Below are 24,459 nucleotides of genomic sequence, written 5' to 3'. Positions count from 1 at the left end.
TTTGTTACAGTTATACTTCTCTCAGTATTTCTGCCTTGGATGTAACATTGACGTACGGTATCCTGCTAATAGCTATTACTGTAAAAATAGACAATATGTGGACAATATACACGCTTTAGGGACTATCTATTTGGTTGCATTGTACAGGGCAAACTAAATCGAGTGCACCTTAAGCATATTCAATTATTTGACGTGATGTATTTGACCCAGGTCTGACCCCAAGTGATGTTCACATGGTTGTATTTGTGCCTCCAATTTGGCAGGGATATTTGACATGAATCACCCAATCCGTTTTCTTAGTTCATCTACATTTCTACCCCCTCAACAACATCTACAGCTGTCCTGAATCTGCAATTAACTGTTAATATGTATTATATTCTAATGCTAACAATAGCTTACTCTATCAGTCACTTCGGCTTAAGTTGAAATCTTTGGATGAAGACAACATCCGGTATCATCTACATTAACGTCAAGAAGGCATTGAGTGATATTGGAGTGAATCATCCCTTTAATACGCGTCTGTAGACTTGCGGCATGACAGTAGTGTGTATATGGTTCCAGAGCTGGGAACTGTCAGGACAGACTGAGCACTGGGACCTTCAGTCTGTTGATATACACCCCTCTCCTCAGCCAAGTGCTCCCTGAGCACTTTACACACCAACAGCCAACCCCCACCGCCGTAAATTCACCACTAAACTGGCTCCTCTCTCTTTCTCTCCCTCTTGATTTCTGACGCTGATGTTGCTAGCATAAGAAATCCTCATCATACTCTGTGGTAGCTAGTCTGTGTTACCTGAAGGCAGCCAGGTACTCTGCGTCTCCCATGGGTGGCTCCAGTCCACCGGTGAAAGCCATGTTCACATTGAAGCCCATACCTGCCCCAGTGCCCACCTACAACACACACAACACAACATAGGTTAGTCACATATACAACACGCACACACACTCAAGCAAAATGACATGCATATACTGTACTATTACACACTCTAGACAATACTTCTGTAGAACAGCCTCCACCTAAGAAAAGACTGCTGGGATTGCTGCCATTTACCTGTCAAAGCTCAGACTGCACCTGCCAGACGAGAGCGCACGCTCTAATATATACGCACGCATGCACACACACAAGTACACACACTAACACACTTTTACATTAAGTCTGGGCATTTTACAAGCAACAATAATAATCTGACCTAAGTGGTAGAAGGCCTTGCTAATGACCACATCATTAAGAAACCTGTATCAGGAGATGTTAGATGACTGCCAATATAATATTGTAGCAATTACCAAGGAATAACTAACAACAATTGAGCTTTCTTTGTGTTGCCAATTTGAATGTGAATAACAGGAACATTTCCAAAAATCGATTGACCCTTCTCTAAGCATCGCCCCAGAATTTTGTCGAGTGCGACACCTCGGACAGTGTGTTGCCAATTTAGCGACTTTTATTGGTAAAAGAGGCAAGCGACAAATGCAGTTACTTTTTAGGGTGCCTTTGAGGAGTTGCGAGCATTTCTATGGTTTTGTTCTATGGTTTTGATAGCATTAAGCGTATTTTTCCACTCAATTCTGCCGCAAACAAGAATGGGAGAGGCTGTCTGTGCAACATAAGTCACTGCAACGGCGCACGCACAGGCAGAGAAGCACCGGGGTAAGGGGAGTATGGTGGGAGAGGCGGGGCGAAAACGCTATGACGGGGACCGCAGCAGTACCGCAAATTGGTGCTGTGATGTCAACATCTAGCAACTTTAGCAACAAATTAAGAAGCCAAAAGCGACCTCTCACTGAAAAATTGTTGACAACACTGCTCAAACAAGCTCACGTTTTAAATGCATGAAAGCCAGTGAGGACAGTGGGAAAAACTGTTTTCTTTAGAAAAGTAATTGTTTAAATGGCAAAATAATTGAACATTGAACCAGGAGTACTCGTTACTGTGATCCTTAAATGCAGAGCCTGTTGATGAAGTTTTTCAAATCCGAAATTATACTTTTGTTACATTGTTGGTTAGTTAGCTAGCTCTCAATCTCATTGGCCACCAAACATTTCTAATGCTAGCTAGCCACTTAATATAACTTCTTTTCTCTAAATGTATGTTAGCTAGCTAAATTAGCCATGTTATGAATACTCTGAATAACAGAGGTGTGGACTCGAGTCACATGACTTGGACTCGAGTCACAAATATGATGACTTGCAACTCGACTTTGACTTTAATACCAATGACTTGTGACTTAACTTGGACTTGAGCCTTTTGACTCGACCTGACTTGATACCCTCCCCAAGCCCAAATATAAAAAATTATGCTATTAAAAAAGTGTGCAGCGCATCAACTCTTCATTAACTGATTACAGTTTGAAAAGGACAGCAGCCAATCAAATTGTGCCAGCTGAGAAAAAGTTGTGCGTGGCAGTGCAGAGGAACGTTGGCGGGTGAATTCAGATGGAGTCCTTGGAAAGATGATACCCAAAATTATTATTTTCGGATATAAAGACGATACTGTATCAACAAAAAACGGATTGTAACTTGCAAAACATGCGGGAAGAAAATTACAGGCGGAGGCGCAACAATTTCCAACTTTGTTCGACATTTGAAGCTGCACAAAGAACGGTAAATTGTGGCTAATATAGCTGACAGCTATATAACTTATAACTTTGCTACTGTAGCATTTAGGCTAACGTAACGTTAAATCAATGAGCCTCCACACAGTCAGTCAGTGTGGGAATGTGATCATTGCACCAAAGATTGAGCTACAACTGGCTAGACAGTTGTTGGCCTAAATCCTGCCTGATGTTACTGCTGTTCCTAAAGCCATTGACATACGTTTGCCTACTGCAACCACACAGTGTGTGTGTGTGTGTGTGTGTGTACAAGCCTACATGGCCCGATTGCGCCCCATGGCGATCCTCGATAGTCGATCACTATGGGGGGGGTCTTTCTCATGGCTACCCATGTATTTCCATGGAAATATAACGTTTATTTGGAAAGTAATAAATATATAGATATTTTTACAAGCATTCATGATTTGCATAAATGTAATATACTAACTATTACTCTTGTTAAAGATATGAAATGGTATTACATTTGGTGAAGTGCCCATTATGACTTGTTTAGGACTCGAAACTCAAAGTTTAGGACTTGAGACTTGACTTGATACTTGTCGGTCTTGACTTGAGACTTGACTCGGACTTGCTTGTCTTGACTTGGGACTTGAGTGCTAAGACTTGAACCTTACTTGTGACTTGTAAAACAATGACTTGGTCCCACCTCTGCTGAATAACTCTAATCTGCTGTTGACTTTAGGAAACGATTTGAGAGCACTAGTTAGCTCCAAAAGTGGTTAGTAACTTTGACTGCATGATGACAGTCAATTCACTGGCTAGCCACACTACAACCTTCATTTGAACAGGTTCCCGTGAAGTAACTGTAATGACAGTCCACCTCAACATACTCAAGAGTTTCCTGATCAGCAAGGGGTGGTCTGTGTTTAATTTCATTGTGTATTAAAAAAACAGTTTGAGATCATTGTGAGGGAATTTCACCAGTGGCTTCCCTGGAAAATGTTGCAACAGTAACTAAGACAAGCAGGGCTTAGCGAAGGGTCAATTCTATGGTAATTGTTGGTTATTGAGCCAGTGATGGGTGGAAAGTATTCTACCAAGTGTTTGCCTGTTGAAACATAGCCACTATTTCATTTTATGGTTAGTGTTCAACAGAGTGAGTGCTTCAATAGGGTTGCAAAATTCCCGGGTTTTCCAGAAATCCCGATTGGAAGTTTCCTCGGAATCAGGAGGGAATAAGCAGGAAATCTGGAATCCTCCCACCAGGAATTCTGGAAATCCTGGGAATTTTTGGAAAAGTGACCAGAATTCTGAAACAATACTTCAGTAAATTGTTTTTCCTTAGCAAGAGGAAACTATTGGTGTTGAGATCTTGCACACTGTGCAGGCAGTTGAGCTACCAGTGTCTGTCAACATGTGTGCCAGGGATGTGAAGAACAGTAAGCGCTTGTCAAAGTGAACATAGACAAACATGCACGCAGACACACGCACACGCGAGCGTATCTCCAACTCTGCCACTCACCTCATCAGGCGCTCCACTGCCAGGAAAGAAGTTGCCATCGTCGTAGCGATGGAGTGACAGGTAGAGAACGTTGGGATCGCTGTAGAACGCTTGTTGTGTGCCGTTGCCATGGTGAACATCCTGATAGATATGAGAGGGGCAGGGTAGGCAGGTTTAGGTTTACTTCCTGACTCTAACAACTGATGTTGGATGAGGTCTTCACATTAAACACCTATTCATAAGCATTGTGCGCTAAACAACAAAATCGAACTTGAATCAGTCGTCAGATGAACATAGAAGAGTTACACCAAAGTAGAAAAGGGGACACCCTGAAACAAACTCTATCAATTGCCATGCTTAGCCACTATCTAACATACCACAACCCTACAAACTCTTTGTGACCGGTTCAGAGAGTTGAATATGTTTTAGGCAATCAATTGGGTTAAGTCAGTCGTAAAAATCCCATCGCTGGGTGACAATATCTTTTACTTTCGGCTACGACATCCATTTCATTTTAACAGACCTTCCCACATAGTCAAACATATAAAAAAAAGTGACTTAAGCTTCTATATTGAGGCATTATCTCATACAATTGACACGTTTTAAAGAAGGTTATTTTTTTAACCGAGTGTCCTTTTTTACAGTCTCCCCCTGCTTTATACGTTTCTACATCGAGACATTTTCTAATACAAAAAAAGGAATACAAATAAAACTGTGCTTGCTGCCTGGATGACAGGGCTAGTTGTAGAAGTCTCTCTCGGTGAAAAACAGGAGGAAATGAAAAGTGGTTCAAAGGCTTTGGGAAGCCGTATAATGAACCCAGCAATGATCCTACCAACATCCAGCAGCCATCTCTTCCTGGGCAGGTGGACTATTTTCAATATGACAGATTCTAACGACTGACGTTATGTGTTTCATACATATAGAACCCTGATGTATTGTCATTATATTACACTCACAGAACATTAAAAAAATTTTTTTTGGAAAGATAGGTCACATTATTTGTTGCCTTATTCTGTGTGGAAGCACAGGAAATCCAAGGTAAACTTACCCAATCCACAATCAGGATCTTACTGACACTGAGCCTCTGCTGCAAGAGTTTAGCTGCGATGGCCACTGAGTTGAAGTAACAGAATCCCCTATGTGATGTAATGATAAGAGACGAGGGGGGGAGCGAAAAAAATGATATACATTTTGTGAGTCTGACAGGTTCTGATCATTTGATTTTGCTCAAAATCTCTCTACTGTTCCGTAATGACGTCAACAAGATCTGATCGAATGAGACGGAAGAAACATAAAAGGGGTGGGACTTACATAGGTGTACTCTCCTCTGCATGGTGTCCAGGGGGCCGGACTACCGCAAAACCATTCTGCCAATCAGAGAAGACGGAACCATGTTACCCATAATTTTTGTATTGAACCTTTATTTAACTAGGCAAGTCAGTTAAGAACAAATTCTTATTTACAATGACAGCCTACACCGGCCAAACCCAGACAATGCTGGGCCAATTGTGCACTGCTCAATCATGGCCGTTTGTGATACAGCCTGGATTTGAACCAGGGTGTCTGTAATGACACCTCTAGTACTAAGCTGCAGTGCCTTAGACCGCTGCGCCACTCAGGAGCCCAGCTGGTAAAATAAAAAGACGCATTAGGATAAGGCCTTGAGCAGTCACAGACTGAAATACACTCATCCTCAAATAAACGCGTAACCCCAAAAACGCACACACGAAAAAACCCACTTACACACACACACACACACACACACACACACACACATATATATGCACACCAACCCGTGCACACACACACACATGCACGCATTCCAGTTTCTCCATGCAATATTTAGTTCTCTCCCTTTCTGACCTTAAATCCCACTATGGCTCACAGTTAATTGTTTTGCCATTGACAGGGCGGAGGGTCAGACACTGCTGATGACACAGACACAACCCCTGCCACCGCGCACACACACACACACGTGTGGCTGTCAGCTGGGAGTAGCAGTGCGAGACGTGGATGCTGTGTTAATGTGGGGACCTAGGGGACTCCCGCCACTCCCGCGCCGACTGTTCAGGGTCCTTGTGTAATATGGGGACTCCCAGTGTTTGGGGGCCGTGACTGACTGTGGTATGCAGGGACATGGTGAGGGGACCTGTGTCCCTGTAGTCCAGTCTAATGATGTTGAGGCAGCTGCTGTAGATTACTGCACTCCACCTCGCCTGTCCACAGAGGATATTATTCTAGCAGAGGGAGAGGAGGGACTCAGATCCTGTCTGATGATAGGGGCCGCTTTCAAAGAGCTTTATATGTGAGAGCGAGAGTGTGTGATTTAAAAACGCTGAAGATGCTGATGGAATGCTGACTCGGACAGGCCAGGGGGGTTGCAGGTGATGTTAGAGTCTGTCCCCCCCACCCCCCCACCCCCCTGGGGTTGCGTGTGTGTGTGTATGCTAAGATGGTGTTAAGCGTCAAGTTGATAACTTCCTGTGACCTCTAACCCCTATGTAGAGTGCAGGAATTTTCATGATTATTTCAGGTCTTTATTCCTAGATAGAGAGACCATCTCCTCGATTAATCCATTGGGATGATCAATTGGGATGATTGATAAATAGATGAATGGATGAACAAACAAGTCAGTGAATGAATCAAACAAGTAAATTAATCAAACCCTCATCTCAGTAACAATAACAAGTGTTGTTCACTAGATGGCATACATACTCATTTCAACTGATACACTCCTAACAACAACCTTCGAATAACAATAGATCATGCTTTCAACTCTACTATAACAATGAGAGTGAAAGTGCTTGTTGAAGCCATAAGTCCTAGCAGAAACTCCATGTGAGTGTTAGTAATTTAGCATGCTATACTAACGGCTCTGAGAAGAATTGTCATTAGTCTCCATTAGCCAGCTCCGCTCTGATCCAGTGTGCAGGGCCCCGAGTGGCGCAGCAGTCTAAGGCACTGCATCTCAGTGCTAGAGGCGTCACTACAGACACCCTGGTTTGAATCCAGGCTGTATCACAACCGGCTGTGATTCGGAGTCCCAGTGTCGTCCAGGTTTGGCCGGTGTAGGCCGTCATGGTAAATAAGAATTTGTTCTTAACTGACTTGCCAAGTTAAATTTGTGTGTTAGCAGGGACTGTTAGCGTTAGCCACTTAGTGGTGCCCATGCGCTAGGTCACCAGCAGGGTTCAAGTGATAACCCAGCACGGCCACAGACACAGGAAGGCAGGCGGGGGTGCCTGTCTGAAAGCTTTGCGGTGGGGGGCATTCCTACAGAGTCTGTAGGTGTTAAGAGTGAGTACGGCTAACAAGGCCATATTAATGAAGATACACAAGCTCTTTTATTCACTTGAGTGGGGCTAGCATTAGCACTGCTAATACGGTCTAATTATCAATGCTCCACTCTGCCACCTGTTCACCTGAGATGGTGCTAGCATTAGCATTTAGCATCAGTTGCGAGATGGCATTAACATTGGTAATAGGCATACAGACAGACGCATAGACAAACACATGGTGACGAGGGACATGAGGCTAACCTTGAGCTCTGCAGCCGCCACTTTGAAGCACAGCTCCACGACGGAGCCCACAGCTAGACGAGCAGCGCTGGACGAGTGGACCTCGTTCCAAATGGTGTCGCTGTCCACCTGTGAGCACAAGCACAAATGCACATTTATATAATGCACATTATAAACTGGGTAGTTCGAGCCCTGAATACTGATTGGCTGACAGCCGTATACCATGGGTATGACAAAACATTTATTTTTACTGCTCTAGTTATGTTGGTAACCTGTTTATAATAGCAATAAGGCACCTCAGGAGTTTGTGGTACATGACCAATATACCACGGCTAAGGGATGTATCCAGGCACTCCACGTTGCGTTGTGCGTAAGAACATCCCGTGGCCCTGGTATATTGGCCATATACTACACCTCCTCGTGCATTATTGCTTAAATATGCACTGAGGGTACAACACATTTTGAACACCTGCTCTTCCATGTCATTGACTGACCAGGTGAATCCAGGTGAAAGCTATGATCCCTTATTGATGTTACTTGTTATATACACTTCTATCAGTGTAGATGAAGGGAAGGAGACAGGTTAAAGAAGGATTTTTAAGCCGAGATAATTGAGACATGGATTGTGTATGTGTGCCATTCAGAGGGTGAATGGGCAAGACAAAATATTTATGTGCTTTGAACGGGGTATGGTAATAGGTGCTAGGCAAAATTATTGTCAAGAACTGGAACGCTGCTGGGTTTTTCACACTCAACAGTTTTCTGTGTATCAAGAAAGGTCCACCACCCAAAGGACATCCAGCCAACTTGACACAACTGTGGGAAGCATTGGAGTCAACATGGGCCAGCATCCCTGTGGAACGCTTTCGACACCTTGTGGAGTCCATGCCCTGATGAATTGAGGCTGTTCTGAGGGTAACAGGGGGTGCAACTCAATATTAGGGAGGTGTTCTTAATGTTTGTGTATAGCCTAAATGTATAATACAATGGGACAATATAAACAGTATAGATTGTATATACATTGTACATGTATAATGTACAATATAAAACAGGTTAAATAATACAATGGGACAATGTTGGACCAGGATTGTTGTGGTACTATCTGTCCTCGCAACCCTTCCAGATGTAGAGAGAGCGAAAGGGGGTATGAGTACACAAGCTACAGTGCAAAGCCCCTAACCACACTCACACACAGTGTTACAAATCTATTGTATCACAGCTTGCACAGAGGGAAGGAAAAAAGGGACTTGATTGCTGAGAAAAAAGAGGCAGTAGTAAAGAGACCCTCAGTGTGAGTTACGGGTCTATCCAACTGACGTGAATGACTCCCGTTCGAGACACACACACACACACACACACACACACACACACACACACACACACACACACACACACACACACACACACACACACACACACACACACACACGTCAATCCAAAGGGCAGGGGAAGATACTTTGCTCTTCACACGTCTGTCCGCCAAGAGAGTCTTTGAATGTGCTTCTACTGTGGTCCCATGGGGGATGCTATTAGAGGTGTGATTTTAAAGGGGAGGAAAACGGGGAGATGGCTTACTGTATATTCACAGACATGGAGCGTCAATACTGAGCCAAGCGAGTACCAAGGGGATGAAGACATGGAGAGAGATGGGGGATGGGTTGGGGGGAGCTGACTAGTCTTGCTGTTGTGGATATGTGTGTGTGTGTGTGTTTCCTTATGTGGTCAATGAGAGAGGCCAGGCATTCATCAGTCAGGGCTGATTATGCTGACACACGCTTGCCCAGTGGCCCCAATCTCTCTCACACACACAAATCCTATTTTCCCTAACCCCTAACCTTAACCCTAACTCCTAACCCTAAACCTAACCATCGTCTTAATCTCTAACCCTAATTCTAACCCTAAACCTAACCCCTGAAATAGCCTTTTTATAAGTGAGGACAGGCAAAATGTCCGAATTTTAGTTGGTTTACTATTCTTGTGAGGACTTCTAGTACCCACAAGTATAGTAAAACATGCACACACGCACACACTACATACATCTCTACACCTCCACGCACTACACACCACTAGTCCATACTCCACACGGTTGCACAAACACTACACACAGCTCTAAAATCTACACACCGCTGTAACACACTTAGCAGAGATACTCTGAACTCCTCGTTGACCCTGCAATCAACTTGAAGTCACACACATACACACACACACGCAGACGCATACACAGACACCTGGGATGACCAACTGAATTCCGAGACGGAATAATCTTAAGAGAAGGAAACACCTGGCAGAGGGGAAAGAGAGAGGAGGAGAGAGAAAGAGGGAGTGTGTGGGGACCTGCAGGGTTTCTGTGAACCTTGGGGTCTCCGACAGACTCAGCACACGTTGACTGTGGCGATCCCTGCCTGCCGCATTTGGCTTTCAGTTGCATGAACGCTCAAGGCGAGAGAAGAGAAGAAAAAAAAAAGGAAAACGTGGGCCTTTTCAAGTCGCGCCAAGAAGGACTTTGTCACGAATGACGGGTCTGCGTTGCATTTATGATAAAAAAGAAGACTGGGGGGAATGGAGATGTGAGGGGAAGAGAGGGACGATGGGGGAGAGGGAGAGGGAGGGTGAGTTGACTGAAGAGTGATGGCTGCACCAGAGAAGTGAGTGAGTGAGTGAGTGATCAAGGAAAAGAGTGATCAAGTTATTGAGTAATAAAGTGAGCGAGCAAAACAAAAAAAACAAAGAAGAAGAAATGGGACAACGTGGCAGAGGGACAAACTGAGGAGTGTGTAAGAAAGTAAAAGAGAATAGTGAGCGAGGGAGGGGCACTGCCAAAGTATGTCAGCAGTTCCAGTTGCTAACAGAGAAGAAAGCGTCACGTTGGAAAAGTAGAGTAGTCCTGACAAAAGCGACTTTTGAGAGTAAGACTGAGTAAGAAGAAGTGAAAGACGCACGCCAGTAACACCAAGAGCAATAGGGGGATAAAAGAGAGGGAAAAGCGAGGGACCAGAGACCAAAGAGAGGGGGGAGCGTGTTGGAATGAAAGAGTGGTTCGTTCTGCTCAGGCTGACAGGGTAATATGATGAGCGGAGGCGCTGTGCTGGGACTACAGGAAGACAACAATTTTGTCCCATTTCCATAAAACAGAGCAGAGCCCCTTCTGTTTCCTACCAACGGCAGCAGGCACCGTAACAGACCCAGCTAGCTACCCCCGAGAGAGGGGGGTGGACAGGGGAAGGGAGAGACAGGGAGAGAGCGGTGGGGGAGAGAGAGTGGGGAGAAGAGAATTGTGGAGAAGGAGTGAGGGGGTGGATGTGAGGGGGGGGGGGTAAAGAGCAAGGGAGAGAGAAAAAGTGAGAGAGAGGGGGATGGAAAGTCAGACCAACGTATTGACCTAGGGATCGACAAACACACGTAACCTGAGTTCACCCACTCACTCCAATACGCACACACACACACACACACTCTCGAACACATATAATACCTTTACTTTCACAAGCACACTGAAGTGGAAGCACACATGTGCATGCACGTGCACCCCCACACACACACAGACACCATTGTCACCCCCCCCCCCCCCCCCTAAGTGTCCCTCTGAACACACAATACACAGGCAGTGCACCCCCCACCCACACACACTCTACAGCACACAGCATGTTTATAGAAAACATCTGGTCACAATTACCCACTCGACAGAAAGCAGAGCAACAGTTTTGGTTGCCTCTGGTGCTCCAGGGTGGTGTGTGTGCGTGTGTGTGTGGTGGGAGAACAAACAGCAACATTATTTATACAGGGGAGTAGAAGTAAAGAAGTAGAAGAGAGTGACTTACCCCCACCCCTCCACATGGCAGCCTCACAAACACGGGAGTCACTGAACCTGAGAAAGAGAGAGAGAAAAAGAGGGAGAGAGAGAGATAGGTTAGAGGGGACCGCCAGAATACTCATGGACACCCAGGACATTCAGCAGGTGCCTTGACCTCTGAACTCCAGACTCTGACCATGTGAAATTCCACAGAGGAGAGAATACACAGATGCCATTTTAATTGTGGTGGAAAAAATGACGAACCTCTCTCTCTTAGTGTAAACAACTTGATTTTGTCAAACCTTTCTTCCTTCCTCTCCCCTCTTGTTGCGACAACAAATTAGTGACACACTTTCACTTTCTTCTTCATTCAGTACCCCTCTTGACATCCCTCCCTCACTCACCCCTTCATCCCACTTATCCATTGTTTCTGTGACAGTACTGTATACCATAGTTGTGAATATGAAGTAACATACCGTAACATAACCTAAGAGTTGTCCACCACCTTGTCATGCAGTATGCAAATGAGAAAGTATTCTAGTCCCTCCAGACAAGAAGCGCCTGCAAGATGACTAAGTTAGACATTATATCCCACCTTGAGATACAAATTCATCTTGACCGGTACAAATTCTAGCAAAACATCGTCAAGTGGAAACCCCACACCCTTAATACAACACCCTGCATGATTTGAGAATATACGCTACACCGGTGTATGTGTATTAGGATTAGTCCAGTATAATTGAGTGTAATTTAAAATGTGTCTAGGTTAACGTTCACTCTTCTTAGTGGGCCCTGAGTTGATCGTAACACTGCATTAATATGAATTCATATAGCAGACGCTCCTAGATTGACTCATCACACCCACACACACACACACACACACACACACACACACACACACACACACACACACACACACACACACACACACACACCATTGATGCAAGACAGAATATACAACATAATCACACACAGTTGAACACAGTCCAAAACAGTGGTTCCCCTGGGGGTACTTGGCCTATCCACAGGGGGTACTGTTTTCATGAGTCTTACTGGTAAAATGCACATGAGGTTGTCCTTCAGGGGTACTCCGGGCAGAGCAAAATGTACTTGGTGGTACAGTAACCAAAAAAGGTTGAGAGCCTCTGGTCCAAAAAAGTCCACAATAAATGACTACCTTACTCCACAGGCACTGCTGGCTAAGAGGCTAACTCAGCTATGAAAGCCAGAGCGGTCATAGTGAGATGTTTGAGCCAAAAAGTCAGTCTCTCTCACTCTCCCAACCGAGAGGAAATCTTTAGGTGATGGATCAGTAAACTTTGGGAGGGAGTAAACAAGGAGGGGTGATGTCATGGAAAATGGTGTGTGTGTGCTTGCGTGCATGCGTGTTCATTATTGGCAGAGAGGTGGCGAACAGCTGGGCCAACAGCTTAGAGGTAGATTTGAACAAGTTCTACAAGTTCCAAATCTGACAAGAAAAAAACAAGAATAGAACCAAAACAAATAAAAAGGCTGTTGTTCAGGTAAACAAAACAATCTGTTTGGAGATGTACTGAGTGTCCCTGCTTTGGTCAACACAGGAGGCAATAATGTAGATAATAAAGTTGATCATGGTCTGGTAGAGGAACACTATCATTAGACCAGCTTTGCCCTGTAATAATAGACAGCCGAGGTGTAAGAGAAGGGAGAGAGAGGTTATTGTATTATTGTCGTAACACTGTCATACTTTAGGCAATCTTGTTCATTTACTTTGTAGATATATGGGTCAATCTGAACTTCTGACATGCATTGATGTCAGTAGAAGACTAGGTGAAAAAATTTGACTTCAGTGGAAGCAGGGATTCGCCCTGCACAATATACCATGAGCATCTACACAACGGATCCTGTTTAGTGTACAAAGCAACAACCAGTTGGGTCTGGGCCCATATCCACAAATGGTCTCAGGAATGCTGATCTAGCACCAGTTTTTCCTTTTAGATCACAAGGAATAGGATTATATGGACAGATCCTAGAATAGCACTCCTGGTGTAGAACGTACTGTCTAGCTTCTGTCGAAGTGGGTTGGTTCCATACAGAAGGATGTGGGCCTCAGAGTGAACCGTCTGCAGTTCTTCCAGTGAGGCTTTCCGCCCCCGTATACACTGCAGTGAAGGGGGAGGGGCGAGAGAAAGAAAGAGAGTTGGTAAATTTTATTTTCATTTTATTTGTATTTCTTTCCCATTTATTTAACCAGGTAGGCCATTTCGTTTACAACTGCGACCTGGCCAAGATAAAGCAAAGCAGTGTGACACAAACAACACAGAGTTACACATGGAATAAAACAAACGTACAGTCAATAACACAATAGAAAAATCTATATACAGTGTGTGCAAATGTAGTAAGATTAGGGAGGTAAGGCAATAGATAGGCCATAGTGGCAAAATTATTACAATTTAGTAATTAAACACTGGAGTGATAGATGTGCAGAAGATGAATGTGCAAGTTGAGATACTGGGGTGCAAAGGAGAAAAAAAATATATGGGGATGAGGTAGGTGGGTGGGCTATTTACAGATGGGCTGTGTATAGGTGCAATGATCGGTAAACTGCTCTGACAGCTGATGCTTAAAGTTAGTGATGGAGATATAAGACTCCAGCTTCAGTGATTTTTGCAATTCTTTCCAGTCACTGGCAGCAGAGTACTGGAAGGAAAGGCGGCCAAAGGAGGAGTTGGCTTTGGGGACGACCAGTGAAATATACCTGCTGGAGCGCGTGCTACGGGTGGATGCTGCTATGGTGACCAGTGAGCTGAGATAAGGCGGGGCTTTACCTAGCAAAGACTTATAGATAACCTAGAGCCAGTGGTTTTGGCGACGAATATGAAGCAAGGGCCAGCCACAAGAGCATACAGGTCGCAGTGGTGGGTAGTATATGGGGCTTTGGTGACAAAACAGATGGCACTGTGATAGTCTGCATCCAATTTGCTGAGTAGAGTGTTGGAGGCTATTTTGTAAATGACATCGCCGAAGTCAAGGATTGGTAGGATAGTGAGTTTTACGAGGGTATGTTTGGCAGCATGAGTGAAGGATGCTTTGTTGCGAAATAGGAAGCCGATTCTAGATTTAATTTTGGATTTGAGATGCTTAATGTGAGTCTCTGCTTAATGTGAGTCTAACCAGACACCTAGGTATTTGTAGTTGTCCACATATTCTAAGTCAGAACCGTCCAGAGTACTGATGCTAGACGGTCCGGGCGGGTGCGGGCAGCGATTGGTTGAAGAGCATGCATTAAGTTTTACTTGCATTTAATAGCAGTTGCAGGCCACTGAAGGAGTGTTGTATGGCATTGAAGCTCGTCTGGAGGTTGTTAACACAGTGTCCAAAGAAGGGCCAGAAGTATACAGAATGGTGTCATCTGCGTAGAGGTGGATCAGAGAATCACCAGCAGCAAGAGCGACATCATTGATGTATACAGAGAAAAGAGTCAGCCCGAGAATTGAACCCTGTGGCACCCCCATAGAGACTGCCAGAGGTCCGGAAAACACACCGGACAACACACTGAACTCTATCAGAGAAGTAGTTGGTGAACCGTGCAGTCATTTGAGAAACCAAGGCTGTTGAGTCTGCCGATAAGAATGCGGTGATTGACTGAGTCGAAAGCCTTGGCCAGGTCAATGAAGATGGCTGCACAGTATTGTCTTTTATCGATGGTGGTTATGATATCGTTTAGGACCTTGAGCATGGCTGAGGTGCACTCATGACCAGCTCGGAAACCAGATTGCATAGCAGAGAAGGTATGGTGGGATGTGAAATGGTCGGTGATCTGTTTGTTAACTTGGCTTTCGAAGACTTTAGAAAGGCAGGGTATGATAGATATAGGTCTGTAACAGTTTGGGTCTAGAGTGTCTCCCCCTTTGAAGAGGGGGATGACCGCAGCAGATTTCCAATCTTTAGGGATCTCAGACAATATGAAAGAGAGGTTGAACAGGCTAGTAATAGGGGTTGCAACAATAGCCACAGATAATTTTAGAAAGAAAGGGTCCAGATTGTCTAGCTCAATTGATTTGTAGGGGTCCATACTTTGCAGCTCTTTCAGAACATAAGCTGTCTGGATTTGGGTGAAGGAGAAATGTGGGAGGCTTGGGCAAGTTGCTGTGGGGGGTGCAGAGCTATTGACAAGGGTAGGGGTAGCCAGGTGGAAAGCATGGCCAGCCATAGAAAAATGCTAATTGAAATTCTTGATTATCGTAGATTTATCGGTGGTGACAGTGTTTCCTAGCCTCAGTGCAGTGGGCAGCTGGGAGGAGGTGCTCTTATTCTCCGTGGACTTTACAGTGTCCCAGAACTTTTTGGAGTTTGTGCTACAGGACGCAAATTTCTGTTTGAAAAAGCTAGCATTTGCTTCCCTAACTACCTGTGTATATTTGTTCCTAACTTCCCTGAAAAGTTGCATATCGCATGGGCTATTTGATGCTAATGCAGTACGCGACAGGATGTTTTTGTGCTGGTCAAGGGCATTCAAGTCTGGAGTGAACCAAGGGCTATATCTGTTCTTAGTTCTACATTTTTTGAATGGGGCATGCTTATTTAAGATGGTGAGGAAAGCACTTTGAAAGAATAACCAGGCATCCTCTACTGACGGAATGAGGTCAATATCCTTCCAGGATACCCAGGCCAGGTCGATTAGAAAGACCTGCTTGCTGAATGTTTTAGGGAGTGTTTGACAGTGATGAGGGGTGGTCGTTTGACCGCGGACCCATTACGGGAGCAGGCAATGAGGCAGTGATTGCTCAGGTCCTGGTTGAAGACAGCAGAGGTGTATTGGGAGGGCAGGTTGTTCAGGATGAAATCTATGAGGGTGCCCGTGTTTACGGATTTAGGGTTGTACCTGGTAGGTTCCTTGATAATTTGTGTGAGATTGAGGGCATCTAGCTTATATTGTAGGATGACTGGGGTGTTAAGCATATCCCAGTTTAGGTCACCTAACAGTACAAACTCTGAAGATAAATGGGGTGCAATTAATTCACATACGGTGTCCAGGGCACAGCTGGTGGCTGAGAGGGGTCTATAACAAGCGGCAACATTGAGAGACTTATTTCTGGAAAGGTGGATTTTTAAAGTAGAAGCTCGAACTATTTGGGCACAGACCTGGACAGAACTCTGCAGGCTGTCTCTGCAGTAGATTGCAACTCCACCCCCTTTGGCAGTTCAGTTATCTTGGCGGAAAATGTTGTAGTTGGGGATGGAAATTTCAGAATTTTTGGTGGCCTTCCTAAGCCAGAATTCAGACACAGCTAGGACATCCGGGTTGGCGGAGTGTGCTAAAGCAGTGAAAAAAACTAACTTAGAGAGGAGGCTTCTGATGTTAACATGCATGAAACCAAGGCTTTTACGGTTACAGAAGTCAACAAATGATAGCGCCTGGGGAATAGGAGTGGAACTGGGGGCTACAGGGCCTGGTAACACTTACTATGACACCAGAATCTGTAATTGTGTACCCATTTGTTATAATGTACCGCTACTTTACTAATCCCCAAGGGCCACCTGAGCTTTTGACGGACAAGAGGGATGGAAAGGATGGAGGGATGGAAGGATGAAAAGGAGGGAGTGAAGGAGGGACAGGGGGGCAGCAGGGTAACACCTGCAACCAGGAATCTCCAATTAGTAACAGTGGAGGTCGTAAATGAGGTCCTAAAGGGGGTGTGTGAGTGAGAGAAAGAGAGAGAGAGAGAGAGAGAGAGAGAGAGAGAGAGAGAGAGAGAGAGAGAGAGAGAGAGAGAGAGAGGAGAGGAAGTCTGGGGGTGGAATTTGTTTGCTTGTTTATTTGTTGATATTATTTCTGTTTGTGCCATTCGGGAAAGACAGACAGGCAGCTGTGCAACCAAGCGTAGCGATGACGCAATGAACGAGTGAGACGCGGGAGAGATCAGACACAGGAGACCCGCACACTCTAGGAGCTCAGATGCAATAACTGAATAACCGGCGTTTCGACAGACAAGCTGTCTTCATCAGGGTATAATGACAAACACTGCGGGTCACTAGTTTATATAGTGTCATAGGACACGCACAGGGGTCTGTAATCATGGCCGGGTGTGGCTTGAAATCATTGGTTAATTTACAGATATAAATAGAACGTATAAAAAAAATGAATGGATAGCATACGGTCATAGATACAATTTGGCTACATAGGCCTACAAACACTTTCAATGAATAGCAAAATCACAAGAATCACAAGAATGGCTTCAGATCATAGTCTACGTTGAGACCGAAGGGAGCAAGGGTCTTTAAATTAAAGATAAAGACACACACACACACACACATACAGGAAAGATTATCCCCATTTAGGAACCATTAGGCTGTTTTTAGACCTCTCGGATGAAGAGAAAAGAATGTCTCTTGCTGAGAAAATTTGTGTGTGTGCGTGTGTGTGTGGTAATTGTGTGTGCGCATGCATGAGTGCGTGTATGTGGATTGTCACAGAACAGGTGCAGGGCATGATAAGACCCACTATAAGCTTTTTATCTCTGCCAGCACACTTCAAAACAACCTAATACTTCAAAACAAGGCCCTAAGCTAAACAATGATCTAAGGTCAGTTTAGATTTTTTTCTGCCACATGGTTAAGGTTAGGATTTGGCAAGGGTTAGCTGATCCTAGATCTGTGCTTATGGGCAACTTGCGGTGGGGTGTTTTGTCAATGGGGAGGTCGGGCAGCATGGTTTAACACTGCCCCCTCCTGGTCAGAAATGGTGCCTTAGAACGCTCTGAAAGTGGAATAATGGGTCCATCTCAGTAGTCTAGGTTAGATGGGAAAAGGAAGCCACATTCTACTATTGAGATAGGACGGCGAACAAGCTTCCTCAGTTACTCTGACAGAATTTATACTCTAAATTGGATTTCTCCCCTTAGTCTCTGCACTAATCTGAAAAGACTGTATGGGTGAAAACACAGAGCAGGCCTCAATATAACCTCTGCTTGTAGGTCAGTGCTTAAGTGAGTGAAACAATGTGTGTGTGTGTGTGTGTGTGTGTGTTGATATAGATTATTGATACATATCCAAGAGATGAGCTTTGGTGATGGTCTCCGTACCTCACACTTGCCCCTCAGTCCTGTCTCTTGTAGTCGAGACCAGATGCTCTGGATACGTCCGGCGTGCTCTGGATGTGTGTTGGTGTTGCCACACATACACTGGTGCTTCTGCATCAACGTGTCATACACCAGTCCTGGAGGATGATGGGAACACACACAGAGTTAGGAAAAAATATTTTAGGAGACTGTTTGGGAGACAATAACCGTGTCCGAATACCCGTACATGCGTTCTAAATATTAGGCATTTTGGGTATGTGAAAATCTAACCTTTTATAGTATGTGACATTTTGGAAATGTAGTATGCTTTAAATGCCAGGGTGTCATACTCATTTTGGCTTTTGATTTAAGTAGAATTCGCTGCACACTAATGAGGAAGAGAATCGTCTTTTCAGACTCCCGTGTGTTTGAAAACGGCTGATTAATCAGATAAATTGACGTGCTGTACCAAAATGAACAAACGGCGGCAGTCAACGCAATCGCGCATTAGATGACACATTCTCAGTATGGATGAGCCTAGTGTGTTGACATTTGATGCTTACTGCATTCGTTTGTACTGAACAGTATGTTCTAAATAGTATGTAGTACGATTAGTATTTAGTACACAGTATGTCGTTTTGGTAAGTAGTAGGCAAGCCAGATTTTGGACACGGCCATAGATTCTCAGTGCACTTCCACTCCCTTTTTCTTTCTCTCTCTCAAACACACACACACACACACACACACACACACACACACACACACACACACACACACACACACACACACAGACACACACACACACACCCTACACTGCATGGCTGATCAGTATGCTGGACACTGGGGCTCTCAGAGTGGTTTAGAGGGGAACGAGTCAAGGACTTGATTATTTTTCAGGGAGAGAGGACACATTAATCTAAGAGAACAGGCAGCTAAGCCCTTGCAGACTGAAGGTTAGAGAGAGATAGAGTGTTGGAGCGTGTGTGTGATTGTGTGCATGAGTGCGCACGTGTGTTAGTGTGTGTGGGGCAAGGGTGCTTGCCGGTGGTGAAGCGAGGCTTGGTGGGTGGTTCCTGCTGCACCACGATGGGGGGGAAGCAGGCCGAGGCAGGAGATGATTGGGCCCTGGAGAGGGGGCGGTGCGCTGGGAAGGTGATTGAAAGGCCGGCTGCCTCCATCGAAGCCTGGTAGTTCCTCAACTGGTGGATTCTCTGCTGCTCCAACAACACATCCTGCTGCTCACAGAGAGAGAGACAGAGACAGAACGAGAGAGAGAACAAGAGAAACAGAAAGAGAGAGAGACAGAGACAGAACGAGAGAGAGAACAAGAGAAACAGAAAGGGAGCAAAACAGAGAGAAAGAGAAAGAGAGAGAGACAGAGAGAGATGGAAAGAGAGACAGAGCCAGGCAGAGAGAGAGAAAGAGAGACAGAGACAGGCAGAGAGAAAGAGAGAGACAGCGAGAGGCAGAGAGAGAGAAAGAGATATTACACACACGTAAGTGCTCTCTCTCACACACACACACTCCAAATTCAGCTATCGTGTGCATCTGTTGAACTGCTGCAAGATATCTTAGTAGCCAGAAGATGGCGCTTGATGCATCTCCATTATCACAGCCAGACAGACGTGAATCAGACGTGTGAGCTGATTCAGGAGCATAAAGATACAGAGACAAATGCTTTGTAAGTATGCAGGTATTCAAATGATCTCATTTATAGTCACCCCAATTCTTATTAAAGACTACTGGTGGGGCTGGCTATAGATGATTGTCATAAGGACATATTGGGATTCAGATTCGCAAACTGTACTGCCACTAAGTGAATTGCCACTACTGTAACTAACAGACCAGGATTCGATTGGGCAATGCTCCTGTTCTAACACTTCATTTCCCAGGGGCCCCCGGTGCTCTACTTCCTGCCGGGGGATGTAGGGTTTGTGGGCGTCATGACAACAGGGAGGACAGTTGATTGGATTTGGTCTGACCGCAGGGCTGTATGTTAGACAGGGAGGACATGGTCTTGTGTGTGTGTGTGTGTGTGTGTGTGTGTGTGTGTGTGTGTGTGTGTGGTCCTAGGGAGACTCAGATTCAGCTGTAGAGAGGAGGCATGAGGCTGCCCTCAGCCATTCAAACAAAAAACTGCATGCTATTTCACTTTGTGAGTAGGAGTATAGTGTGTCTATGTGTGTGTGTGTGTGTGTGTGTGTGTGTGTGTGTGTGTGTGTGTGTGTGTGTGTGTGTGTGTGTCTATGTGTGTGTGTGTGTGTGTGTGTGTGTGTGTGTGTCCAGACAGCGAGAGTAAGCCATGTGTGGGTGTCTGTTTTTCGTGAACTGACTAAAAACCCAAATAGCCTACATTCTGTTCACTATCACCGAAGCATGACAAGTGTGTAGTCATCTGTCTGTCTGTTTGTCTGTCTGTCCGTCCGTCCGTCCGTCCGTATGTCTGTCTGTCTGTTTGTGTGTTTGTGTGTCTGCATTTATGCGTGTATGCCTGAATATGTGTGTGGGTGCGTATGTACATTTGTGTGTGTATGCATGAATATGTTTATGTTTGATTGTGTGTGTGTTTCTGTGTCCCCTCCTCTTCCTGCTCTCTGTCCCGTACCTGTCTGAAGAGCAGCTCCTGGTCAACTATCCTATCTCTGTGGTCCCTCTCTTCTTCCTGGGGGTCCGGGGGCTCCTGCTTGACTGTCACTCCACACATGAGGCCTCTGTCCTGGGGACATAGGGCTTGGTGCTCCCTTAGCTCCTCTTCTGTCTCCTCCGGGTGACTCTCGTGCTGCCGACCCGGCCCCGGCCCTGGCTCGCTGGGCTTGGCCATCATCTGAATGGGGGGAGGTTTAAATGTTAGAAGACACAGCACTGGGTATGAATAAGTTACACATACCTGTTCAAAATAATACTAATAATAGACATTTTTTACCCAGAGCGATAGTCATGCGTGCATACATTTGTTGTATGGCTGGCCCCAGCAACCCTTTGCATTGCAATCGCCATGCTCTACTAACTGACCCACACAGGACCACAAAACGATAAGTAATGGTAACTGTTGCAATATATATGTTGTGAAAGATCTTATCGCTGGGTGACTCCTTGCTGCCTATGGCTTAGAGGCAGTATACAATTGTTCAGGTTGATTGAGCTGCAGGCAGCTTCTTCATGGTCGTGTCGCCGGCGGAATAGCCTTCATTTCTCAGAAGAATAGACTGACGAGTTTCAGAAGAAAGTTCTTTGTTTCTGGTCATTTTGAGCCTGTAATCAAACCCACAAATGCTGATGCTCCAGATACTCAACTAGTCTAAAGAAGGCCAGTTTTATTGCTTCTTTAATCAAGACAACAGTTTTCAGCTGTGATAACATAATTGCAAAAGGGTTTTCTAATTATCAATTAGCCTTTTAAAATGAGAAACTTGGATTAGCTAACACAGCATGTCATTGGAACACAGGAGTGATGGTTGCTGATAATAGGCCTCTTTACGCCTATGTAGATATTCCATAACAAATCTGCTGTTTCCAGCTACAAAAGTCATTTACAACATTAACAATGTCTACACTGTATTTCTGATCAATTTGATGTTATTTTAATGGGGAAAAAAATCGCTTTTCTTTCAAAAACAAGGACATTTCTAAGTGACCCCAAACTTTTGAACAGTAGTGTATATCCATAAAAATCTAAAATGGACCTTCTTGCAACAGCATGGGAAGTAGCCATTAGCCAATATCAGGGGGACAGTAAGCTCCCGTATGTGTTAGGTGAAATGCCGCAGTTTGCAATCATCGCAGCAAAGTTTGGGACCTGTTGCGATAAAAAAAAGGGCAGGCAGTGGATTTTGGAGACTAGTGGAGCACAAACACCAAAGTAAATGAAATCTATATTTATCTGTTTATTTATTTTCCCTTGCCATCTGTACTTCTACTACATTGTAACAACACTGTATATAGTTAATAACGTAACATTTGAAACGTGTTTCTCTTTTGTGTGTTTAATGTTAACTGTTCATTTTGTGATTGTTTATTTCACTTGCTTTGGCAATGTTAACACTGTTACCATGCCAATAAAGCCCCAACGATTTGAATTGAGAGAGAGAGAGAGAGAGAGTGCTGAGGTAACATAATAGTAGAGAGAGTGAGACAGAGCAAGAAAGAGAATAGGAGAATATCCTCCATAAACAGAAGGATAAAGAGGGTACTTCTGTTCAAAATCAAGTGAGGGAGACAGGGACCAAGACAGAACTTCAAAGTGGAGAGTGAGCGGGAATGAAAGTGGGACGTTGGGTAAGGTAGACATCAGATAAATCAGATATAGAGAGACTAAGAGTAGGCAGCCCAGAGAAAGGGACAAAGAGTGACAAGAGAAGACAGAAGAAAATGAGACACAGAAATAGAGTAGAGCGAGAGAGGGAGAATGAAATAGACAAACAGAAAGAGACAGATTTACCTGTATGCAGAGAGAGAAAGAGAGAAAGAGAGAGAGAGAAGCAAAGAGAGAGAGTGTGTAATCAAGACTGTGGCGGATGATGCTGTGCCAGGCCAGCTGGGTCCATCAGGCTTGGTCGCCACGGGGATGGCAAGGGAAATAACAACACCCCCCACCCACCTCCCGTTTCCAGTGTCCCTGGTCGTAGTCACCATGGCTGGCAGACGCACACACAGGGCCCTATTGGCACAACGCCAGGGGACCCGGTCCATTGACGTCAGAGAGCTGGTCTCTTGCCTCATCCCCCGTCCCTCTTCTTCAAACACAAGCCTCTCTTTTTACACTCAACCCCCCTCCCGCCCTTTCAATCTCCTTGACTCGCTCTTTCTGGAACTCTTTAAACACTAGAAGCACTGAGGCTATCATTTTTTATTGAAAATTGAAATATCTGCCATTTTTAAAGTCATGCCCCCCTCCATCCTTGACTTTTCCTAAATAACTATATTTAACACACATATGGTGTTAGAATGTGTCACAAACAGTTTGAAGAGGACATGTCATTTTCAACCCCTGCCCCTCATTCACAGGCTGATGATCGGCCCTCGAAACTAAACTTAATGAAACTAAATTCATACAAAATATAAAATGGAGTTATTATATATGTTTTGTATTTCTAATGTTACCAAAGACCTTCATAATTAAAACCAAAGGATACTTTTTTCCAATAGCATATATGAAACTTGTTTATTAGACTGTTAGAATGTTGCAGTCAAAATGACTTCTCATTGGCTCCGAGTGGGGTCCCTTGAGGCCCAGCTTTTCTAGTGTTAAAGCGGGAAACACACTTTTGGGATTTGAGCCAGCCACATGAAGGATGAGATTGCTTTGAAGTTGAAGCCTACTGTAGTTCATTTAATGCTTAATAAACTGGTAGTTAAAAACAACACCTCAACACTGTTAATATCCAACTATACATGTTTCATTGCAGCTTTTTAGTACCTTTCATCCAAAACATGTGGCAAAGACCAAGGTTCCATCAAATACATAACTTTTTTTGACAGTAGATTACAATCTAACAGCGGCACTATGGAGATATTGATATCACGGAGACAGCTGATTCACAAGTAAACTGACAAGTGACCACTTATGGATCACCAGCAAACAATCAAAATATTCTGAGAGTCAGAAACCCAAAATATGACTGGGTTGATTTAGCCGCGTCATACTAACACAGATCCTACCACTCCCATTGCTTGTCAAACAACAAATCTAATGCTAAACCATTGGGGAGTAAACTAAGACATATTCTCCATATTCTTAATGGATGACCACCGAGAACTCTGAGGTCCATTCTGAGGTCAAAAGTAGGGGGAAACAACAGATTCCCGTAGAGCAGTGGTTCCCAAAATGTTATAGTCCCGTACCCCTTCAAACATTCAACCTCCAGCCGCATACCCACTCTAGCACCAGGGTCAGCGCACTCTCAAATGTAGTTTTTTTGCCATCATTGTAAGCCTGCCACACACACACACACACACTATACGATACATTTATTAAACATAAGAATGAGTGTGAGTTTTTGTCACAACACGGCTCATGGGAAGTGACAAAGAGCTTTTAAAGGACCAGGGCACAAATAAT

General features: G+C 44.6%; 1 protein-coding gene across 8 annotated transcripts in view; it reads right to left on the bottom strand.

Moving 5' to 3' along the window:
* LOC115160642 (histone deacetylase 4-like) overlaps nucleotides 1-24,459 on the bottom strand; it is a 260,839-nt gene that overhangs the window by 23,032 nt on the left and 213,348 nt on the right. For all 8 annotated transcript variants that reach the window (XM_029710865.1, XM_029710864.1, XM_029710868.1 and 5 more), the window contains 10 exons: nucleotides 21,007-21,225; nucleotides 19,444-19,636; nucleotides 18,426-18,559; nucleotides 13,400-13,502; nucleotides 11,390-11,436; nucleotides 7,596-7,703; nucleotides 5,368-5,423; nucleotides 5,105-5,192; nucleotides 4,075-4,194; nucleotides 794-891 (listed from right to left, as the gene is read on the bottom strand). In XM_029710865.1, coding sequence (XP_029566725.1) covers nucleotides 794-891; nucleotides 4,075-4,194; nucleotides 5,105-5,192; nucleotides 5,368-5,423; nucleotides 7,596-7,703; nucleotides 11,390-11,436; nucleotides 13,400-13,502; nucleotides 18,426-18,559; nucleotides 19,444-19,636; nucleotides 21,007-21,225 — 1,166 coding nt within the window. The remainder of the gene's footprint in view (nucleotides 1-793; nucleotides 892-4,074; nucleotides 4,195-5,104; nucleotides 5,193-5,367; nucleotides 5,424-7,595; nucleotides 7,704-11,389; nucleotides 11,437-13,399; nucleotides 13,503-18,425; nucleotides 18,560-19,443; nucleotides 19,637-21,006; nucleotides 21,226-24,459) is intronic.

This window comes from Salmo trutta, chromosome 24, assembly GCF_901001165.1.
Source record: "Salmo trutta chromosome 24, fSalTru1.1, whole genome shotgun sequence".
NCBI classification, from domain to species: Eukaryota; Metazoa; Chordata; class Actinopteri; order Salmoniformes; family Salmonidae; genus Salmo; species Salmo trutta.
This window is presented reverse-complemented; position numbering and strand designations above follow the sequence as displayed.